The 9544-nt window shown below is 34.8% G+C and overlaps 1 protein-coding gene across 1 annotated transcript; it reads right to left on the reverse strand.

The window, feature by feature from the left end:
* Positions 1-2244: 2244 nt before the first annotated feature.
* LOC123523696 (uncharacterized) lies at positions 2245-9261 on the reverse strand. The gene is made up of 2 exons (XM_045301347.2): positions 7185-9261; positions 2245-6200 (listed from the first exon to the last, which is right to left on the reverse strand). Exon 2 carries the CDS (start codon positions 6100-6102, stop codon positions 4681-4683), a length of 1422 nt encoding a protein of 473 aa, XP_045157282.2. The 5' UTR covers positions 6103-6200; positions 7185-9261; the 3' UTR covers positions 2245-4680.
* Positions 9262-9544: the final 283 nt, after the last annotated feature.

Below are 9544 nucleotides of genomic sequence, written 5' to 3' on the forward strand. Positions count from 1 at the left end.
ATAAAACCAATAATAAAAATATTATTGGTCATTTACATATAAGAAAATCACGTGACCGCCATTCATAAAATGTCAACAAAGCAGACGGCTGCAATTTTAATATTCCAGTGTATTATTTTGGGGTAGAAAATGGGAATTTTAGCAAGGAAATATTTGGGGATAGTAATAAAGGTAATATTTTGCACAAATGAAACATTTTATTGGTACTTACTTGTTTGAATCTCAATTTTTTCACTTTGACAGCTGGTTACGCTACAATGCCTCGTAGTAAAAATTTCCCACAGTTGAGCATGCGCATGGGCGAGACACGTGATCAGCGTCATAAAACAAAATGGCCGCGAAACGAATCTCTGTCACGATTTTAGGTCCGACGACGATACTTGTTCTTCATAAAATTTTGTCAAAATTCTTGTTGTTATAACGTATAAATCAAGTCAAACATTGGGTTATCTGAGGTCTTAAACTAGGTCACTAGGTCAAATCATAGGTAAACTTTGTTAAAAATCTAAAGGCCGCAATTTCTACTTAATCAGCATACAACTTTGTCAGAATTTTCCTGTTTAAAATTGGGTTACCTTAGTTAAAAACCTAGGTCACTAGATTAACGTTTAGCCTGCTGGGGGCATGATATTCTGCCTTTGCGACCAGTGCAGAACAAGAGCAGGCTGATCATGGTCTTCACTTTTCGCTGTTCAGTCAGCACATTTTCAGTGAACAGCCTTTCGAATGATAAATGGTACTGTCCAAATGGAATGATGGTCCAGTCCATTCTAAAACATTAGCAGGGTAATGGTTAATCATAGAAAAAAACTTCGTTTTCACTGCAATTTCTACTTGATTGCCACAATTTCTACTTAATCATCATGAAGTTTTGTAAGACTGTCTCTATGAAACGAAAGCAAGTCTGAAACTTGATTATCCAGGTCAAAATCTAAGTAAATGTCTCAAATCATAGAATGACCTTGTTAAGGGCCCCATTTTTACAACAGATCTTAAAAAGACTTCGTGAGTGTTTTTCTGTTTAAAATATATGATAAATTTTGTAACTCGGTCACTTTTCATTATATTTATTATTTCTATTATTTTTGTTTGGTAAGGGGAATGGTGACGTAACATCACAATGGATCATTACCTGTTATTAAAAGACATTATCAATATATTATTCACAAGATGTCAAACACGGGTGAAACCGCCTCGGTAGCCTAGTGGTAGAGCGTCCGCTTCGAGTGCGGGAGGTCGTGGGTTCTATCCAGGCCGCGTCTACAAGACGTAACAGGGACTAGTAGCTCCTCGCTGGCGCCACATAAGAGGATATGCTAGCTGTGAGCCCGTCAGTAAAATCCACTGATGGGATCATCCATGTCTACGCGTGTATTCAGTGAGGCAGCATATATTGGGAATGTGTCACTGTACAAGTGAGATAGGATAAAATGGCCATGTGACAACTTGCAATACTGCATGAGGGCCACGGGTTTCCAAAAGATGCGCTTCTAACATAGGATGATAAGGATAAGAACCAATCTCAGTTATAACGGAATTATACTAATTTGCGATTAACTATTGTGTTGTGTGGTGTTTTTTTTTTTTTTGTTTTTTTTTCGTGTAACATAGTAATCTGACGGTTTGGCAGCATGTCAAAAGTGCATAGATTAAGTGTTTAAACGATTCAAATGTGCATTAAACTACCATTAAAAACCTATTTCCTAATGATTTCGAATTAAATGATGTTAAAACATCAGGACCTGGTGCTGATTTTATCTACTTTTTACGGTCCAAAAAGAAAACTTTTAGGCACCCAGTTCTAGGCCTCTGAGTAAAATATTGTCAGACATACTGCGACCTATCTTTAACCAGTGTGGTTAAATTAAAAAACAACAGGTAAAGTCGAATATCGGCAATACACGAAAAGTATATGCGCAGCTCTTATCTTTGAGCACCCGATGTAATATGGTCTATTTTCGAAACGTCTTATTCATTACGATATTTGATTGTTGAAAAAAAAAGTTTTGTTTGCTATATATTTCTTTGGAATTGTTACGTTAAGATGAAAAACTTGTAGAACATTTCGAATATATTGGGCTTTGCCAGGGCAGCGCGAGGGGTGTAGACATTTTATTATCTCTCATGGACAGACTCAGTCCAACGGTGTCTGTTGTTATGTCTCTTGGTTGCTTTCCAACTATCAAGGTTTTATTATTTACAAAGTCTCCTGCAAAATGTTCATTATATTTTATTTGTTCTTTCAGTTATTTCCAGAACTATTTTGTTAACATATGGGTAAAGCTAAGAAGACCGATTTTACATCCATATTGAAGACGGTTGCATGTTTAACAAAAGAAACCACTATCAGTAAATTTGTCTATCTTTCATGAGCATAACAAATCATCGGAAGTGCCATCATTACTTTGAGGCGGATCACCTCTTGTACTTGAACTGCGTGATACACAGCCGTGAAAACCGGGAAACAATGTACGCAAAAAAAACCATATACAACACATAACGGATCGAGTGGTGCTGTCTAAAGCTAAGGATAGATCAAGTAGCATGGGAACTGTAACACAGTTTGGTCAAGGGTCATTTTACATTTCCATTGCAGACGACTCTGTTATTTTTGTGTGAAGATAGCAATCACACATGAAGTATGTTTTCATCTGGATCGCTGATGGCATACTTAGTGTAGATCAGGCCCTTTTCCGAAACTTTAGCAATATATGAGATATCGCAACGGGGTTTTGTGAGTTTAAGGGATCTAGTCCATGTTTCATACAATCTAGAAAACATAATATCACATACATCCAGTCAATGCCATTCTCTACCCAGGTGTCAGTACCTCCGTAGTATAGGCCTTGTCAAGTCGTTTTCAAACTCCTTTGGAGAATACCTTAATTCTATGGATATGGTTATGATTTTTATAATTAGCGGCAAGAGTTCATCCAGATATTTTTAAAGCCGTTTTGGTATCAGATCAAATTCAAAGACTTTGTTTGGGGATTTTTGTATGATTCGTTTCACCTCCTCTTCCGTTGTAGGAGCCAGCCAGATCTGCAGTACAGTTCGGTGGTACAATTTGAGCCCATCTGATCTAAATCCCATCTTATCTTATCTATATCTCTGTTGTTTTCGATTAGTAGTCTCATGGTATATTTGGTATCTTAAGGTATTATGGTCACGACTACTTGATATAAAATTATCACAGTAACAGCCGATATGAGCATTTACCCCTTCATAACCAGCACATTGACCTTATTACATCAGTCTCTGAACTTGTATTGATTAATTGTGAGTTTGTATTTCCGTAACTTGCGCTCAAGCATGCTTCCAGATAAAGTTTTTCCGTGAGCATGCGTCCATTTGAATAATTATATACTCTCACTGGCTTACGCGTATTTACTGTGTGACGAAATATCTTGTTTAAGATACAGTGCGAGGAGAACAAATTACCTTTTTATTTTATGTATCTAATGAGAAGCTGACTGACCAGTTAATCGTCGAAAAATAGTTTTATTTTCCTTTAAGAAACCGTAACATTTTATTGGTTGCAAGTTTCTATGTAAAACATAATATGTGATATCCGGAGAATCATGTGTGTACAAACCTTTAAATAGCGAGATATTCACTAGTACATAATATAACTCGATTGCTTTTTGTTGTTTCTCATATGATCATATTGACTATTTGGTCAGCTGTTTTCCCAAAAACGTTTCTGTTACATTTTGGCGGGAATAAACTATAATTTTTAAATAAGCCTCGCCTAGATTTTTCAGACTCACCAGCGTATTTACTAGACAGTACATTTTCACACATGTAAACAAGGTTAGCACACTGCCCTTCAGCGTTCATCATCTATTAGTAAAAGCTAGCATGTATTATTACTAGTAGATCTACTCCGTTACTTTCTTCTAGAAAACAAAATTTTAAAAAATTTCATTTTCGAAAGTTAATGGTTGTCTCTTTTTGCAACATATTTATAATAATTGTAAATATAGTAAGTAATGTAGACTGATATGCATTCTAGTGGTCGGAGTGGATAACGGACACATGCTATATTGGTTCATCAGGGTAAATTTTCATATTTTCAACTTAAGGCCAATAAACACGTTTCTTGGTAGGCTTTTGTTGGACTGATGATGAATGGTGCAACGCGTGAACGGTAAAGAGTAAGCTTGTAGTGTAGTTCTTATCAATCGGATTACACAGCATGTATTTACATACATGAACAATTCTTCAACAACTATTTTCTTCAAACATACCTAAGCAAGTTCAGGTGCCGACGACCCAGTATATTTAGAACCGTTTTAATGTTATCCCTCTTGTAGCAAATGTAGCAAATTCTTTTCGTTAAATGAATTACCTAATAATTCCTATAAATGTATCCACAGATAATTTACATTTAACAATTTCCAACAATTGTTATACAATCCATAATAAAAAGAAATATAACAACCACAAGCATTTTCAGGATCTATCTCTGGCAAATATAATATTAGTAAACACCCTTTTTCTAGATCTATCTCTGGCAAATCTAATATTAGTAAACACCTTTTTCTAGATCTATCTTTGGCAAATGCAATATAGCAAACATGCGTTTTCTAGAACTGCCTCCGGCAAATCCACACAGTAAACAAATACGTTTTCGAAATCTATAGATGCAATTAAATAAACACATACGTTTTTCAAGCTCTATCTCCGACAACGTAATTTCATTATTTCAATGATGTCATCCTGACCGTATTTGAGAAAGTCATCTCCTATAGCTTCAGCTATTTCAGGGAAGTGTTCCTGCATCCATTGAAAAAACCTAAGAAAAATGTTGTCAGTGAAAATGTTTCTCACCATGGTTTCAATCTCGGCGGCTGGCTCGGCAATATTACCCAAAGTATAGGCGATTAACAATAAACACGCACATTCGTTAATGTTGCGTCTTTCGTGAAGTGATGCAAATTCGTTAGGTGTACGATGAAGCATGGAGAGAGCAGTTCTTAGATCCAAATTCTTAGCTGTCAGCACTATACTTGGCCCTTGTCTAAGCAGACAATCTATCCTCATACAAAGCATAGTTTTTTGCTTTATTGTTAACCTGTCAGCAAAAAGATTTCGTTCCGGTATCATATAACTTGGCAGATCTTCTGCAAGGAGGCACTGCTTGAGAAATTGGAAAGAAAACTGCAGCACTGTTATCAAATTGGTCTCTGAAAAACATTCCTGAGGATACAGCTCAGCTATCCACAGAATTATGTTTTTCATTATATAACTGGACACCTCTTTGCAAAGGGGATGAAGTGTCCCTTTTGCGATTGCTTTCATCAAAACTAAAACTTTCGCTAAACAGTCATTTAGACTTCGGATTAGCCTTATTTCCCCTTTTGAGTAGCAGATTCGCCATTCCAAGAATTGCAAAGGACCATCTTTAGTACCAACCGGCACAACATGTGATTCTAACTGAGAAACATCTCTAATTAATTCGGCAGAAGGCCATTGATGTTTGCGTTCCCTAGTCACCCAGTGATACAAATAACTTGGACATTCACATGTAAATGCGGAAACGTGATCACAACTCGTCCGAAATGCATAACAAACTGTTGCAGGACCATGATTCTCGTCACTGAAGTCTTGGAAACCGCAATTGTTTTGCTCTGAACAGACATTTCTGAAAACCTGTTTAATGTGGTGTTTCCAAAAATCGCTAGACAGGTAAACTTCTCCAGGTACGATTTCCACTAGAAAATCTTTTATAAAGAGAGGCGTATACACTCCGTCACAGGTCGTTACGAGTTCAAGTACGGCATAACCTGGTGCGGAACATCTTTTATTTAGCTGAAAAATCGTTTTGTGGTCCCTGTTACTGTTCCTTTCAGGATATTCTAAACATAATATGTCGGTGAAAACAAACATTAAATCAATATCATTCTCATTTAGAGATGTCAGTCCCTCTGATTTACTACCAGAACATAACAGATAAGAATTGTCGTTTTGTGTGTATTTATTCATTTCCGTGGTAAAGAAGTCAAAAGCATTTTGCTTTAATCTTCTTATTCTACTACTGTAACCTATCCTACTAAGTGTTCTGGATATAATGAATGATTCAGCCGTGAAACTAGCCATGCTGTTATGAAATGACTAACTTGACATACTGAACATTAAAACAAAATGCGAACGGTGTTGGACACTTGCACCAACCAGTTTATATCGAGTTCCTTTACCTGTAAAATAAGATAAAATCCTTAATAGTACAAGCGAAAACACTGACAATCAAAACGTTTACACAAGTTACATAAAATAAGGTTTTCATTTATGCGTTTTCACAAAATGTCTGTTTGACTTTACAAGGCTTTTATCGATTTCTCCTGGCAACAGATCCGTTTTCGATATCTTTGAATGGTGCATTTGTTGTCTTTTTAAGGCCTAAGCAATTCTAAGTCCAGGAAACGTTCCTTATTAAAAGAAGTATCTGTATTTCGTATAATGATTCAAAAGGAATATTTCGAGGACCCTTTTTCGTCCAATTTTGAAACTTAGCTACTGTAGTTCCATATCCATATCCATCTTTACTTGTTATAACTTTAATTTCTAGCGACATATTGCGCAGGCCCGGTTTTGTCACCACATCGTCCCAATGGAAAATGAATATACAATCAAGAATGGACCAATTAGTGTTACGATTAAAGGTTTTCTGTGACGTTCATACAATGGTTCGCAAATTCTGGTTCTATAGTGGGCGGGGACATATTACCGTACACCTATTATATAGGTATATATTATATTGCTGAATGTATTTATCTATTTATTTTTTTATTATTATTATTTTTTTTTTTGGATTTAGCGTCGCACCGACACATGATAGGTCATATGGCGACTTTCCAGCTTTAATGGTGGAGGAAGACCCCAGATGCCCCTCCGTGCATTATTTCATCATGAGCGGGCACCTGGGTAGAACCACCGACCTTCCGTAAGCCAGCTGGATGGCTTCCTCACATGAAGAATTCAACGCCCCGAGTGAGGCTCGAACCCACATCGGAATGTATTTATTGCTGAATATATTCATGAACATTTATGAAGTATTTACGACTTTAATTACACAATAATAAGCGAATTACACTGATTGTCGTTCAGTATAGGAGCAAGCCAGTAAATATAATATGATGTCATATATTCATACTAAAACCCGTTTTGTAACGATATCTTACCTTCAAAATAGTTTGACATTTTCTTCAAAATGTTTCTATTCTAACATAAGTTTATTTATTTTTAGCCATGGTCAAAACACGTCATCGAATTAATAAATTTATGCCTTTTCTAGTTCTCCTGAAATCCTATATATACGTAAAAACCACAGTCACTGTTTTGATGAGCAACGCAGGATGAAAAATATCGCCCATAATAGTTAATCAGTATAACTTCGAAGATAATACTCAATGAGGTGAACAGGAAACAGTTTAGAAGACATGAGTTTCTTCTTCCTTATCAAACAAATACATTCTTTCACAATAATATTTATTCAATACATCTTTATGCATTTAACTTCCTGACGTTTTAAAATCAAATATCAAATTGTTTGACTTTTTTTAATTTCATAAATAAGGTTGTTCCCCTAAACTTTTGAAAACTAAAATCATTTCTTCATGGTTCTCAAATGAAATGACGATACGTGGAAATGATATCTTTACCTTCAGTTATTGCTTCCGTGGCGCCTTAGAACAAAACAGTCCGCCGAAGAAAATAGAAACCAGCACTTGTTTTTATATTTTCCTATTCCCCTGGTTAAGAATTCCCTCATTGTCTATTTGTGTCACACAAGGGGTTTATAAGTGTAATGAACTAGTATTGAATTGAATGTGAAATCATCAAGTTGATTGAAAATGTCTGGAAATGCAAGGCGTTTTTATTTTTAAACGTGTGTTTTTAACTTAAACATACGTTCAGTTCATAAACATGAATACTGGATTAGACAGAAAACATAAATACTCAGTCATAATATTGAAAAAGACAACCCAAAGTTGGCCATACTCAGTACTGGCATATGTAAGAGGATCTATTTTTAATTTTGCATTGTAAAAAAATACAGATTACCTTACTGGAAATGTTCTATATGCCACTAAAGGTTGTTTATATATGTATATTTAGAACAAGTCCCCGTGTCTGTTAAAGGTCGTACCGTAAATCAATGGCATTATTATTTCTGATAATTTAGGACAATAGTACCAATTAATGTATGATAGAGATCAGCTGAATCTGGTTTGAGGTGACCTTTAGGTTTGCACATTTTACTTCCTCTCATAAACAAACTGAAACTGATTTATTTGATAAAACGCCTATTTCAATACAATGACATACTCACTGGCGTTGTACATTTAAATTAAAAAGCCTTAAAATATAAATGATATAATGTCAAATCTCACAAAATCTTAAGAACTAACTCCTGCTGTTATCACATTTAAAGCAATTAAAAAAAATAAAACAGTGCTATAAAATCTCTAAAATACACTTGCGTTTCAAAGTTTTGGTATTCATTCAGGGATTGGCGTATTTATGAGATTTTTGCTATGAAAAAGTCAGCATTTTTTACGGCCAATGAATAACTAGACTCTCCTTGTGGCTCTAAGCGAGTTTGCTATTGTTTTGCTCGATTGCATTTTATATTTCTAAAGGCTATTATGAAAGATGGTATTGAACAAAGAAATGGCTGTCTATGTAATTATATATTAGGGTCCATTCAATTATCTATAAAATCGAATTTCCCTAAAGCCGGTGCTTGGGGCATGATGTGTTTTGCATTTATGAACAGACTCGCGTGTCTATTATAACTTCTCTAAGTTGTGTCCGATAGCTACAAAGAGCCTTCTTCTAAATTTCATTATCAATATTTTTGAACTGGTCTTAAGTTTACAGGTTATCACTGAAATTATAGTATTTTCTTGATACTACTCATGATGGTATGTATTCTTCCGCTGCAGTTATAATACTCCTGATTCTTGGGTAAAGAAAAGATGAACCTGTTGAAAATAGTTTCCAAAATAAAGACGGTTTAGTCCGTATGAATATTCCACGAATCAGAATACGCCGAATCGATCGAGAAATATTTAGGTGTTTCTTTTACATTAATTCCCTCCTTTACTCACTCGAGATATGACAACACAACTGCGACAAATAAGTATTTATCACTTTTCTTCCTTAATTTATCAAAATCTTCTAAATATCTTAAATATAATAGATTTTTTTAAAATCAGGAAGTTAAATCTTGTTTTTTTTTTTTGGTTTTGTGTGTGTGTGTGTGTGTGTTTTTTTTTTTTTTTTTTTTTTTTTTTTTTTTTTTTTTTTTTTTTTTTTTTTTTTGTTTTTTTTTTTTTGTTGTTGCTTTTTTTATTTTGTCTGTTTGTTTGTTGTTCTTTTTTGTTGTTTTTTTTTTTTTTTGATAATGAAACATTTTTGTGTCCTGATATTACTGAAAAAATAATATAGTGCATATACATGTCTACATAAACTTCTTTCAGATAGTTGAAGACTACAAATGAACTGTGCGTATATCTGGAGAGGCCTCGTAGCCCGC

Source organism: Mercenaria mercenaria, chromosome 3, assembly GCF_021730395.1.
Source record: "Mercenaria mercenaria strain notata chromosome 3, MADL_Memer_1, whole genome shotgun sequence".
NCBI lineage: Eukaryota > Metazoa > Mollusca > Bivalvia > Venerida > Veneridae > Mercenaria > Mercenaria mercenaria.

Coding starts and splice junctions, on each gene's coding strand:
- LOC123523696 (XM_045301347.2), bottom strand. CDS start 6,102: ATGGCTAGTTTCACGGCTGAATCATTCATTATATCCAGAACACTTAGT.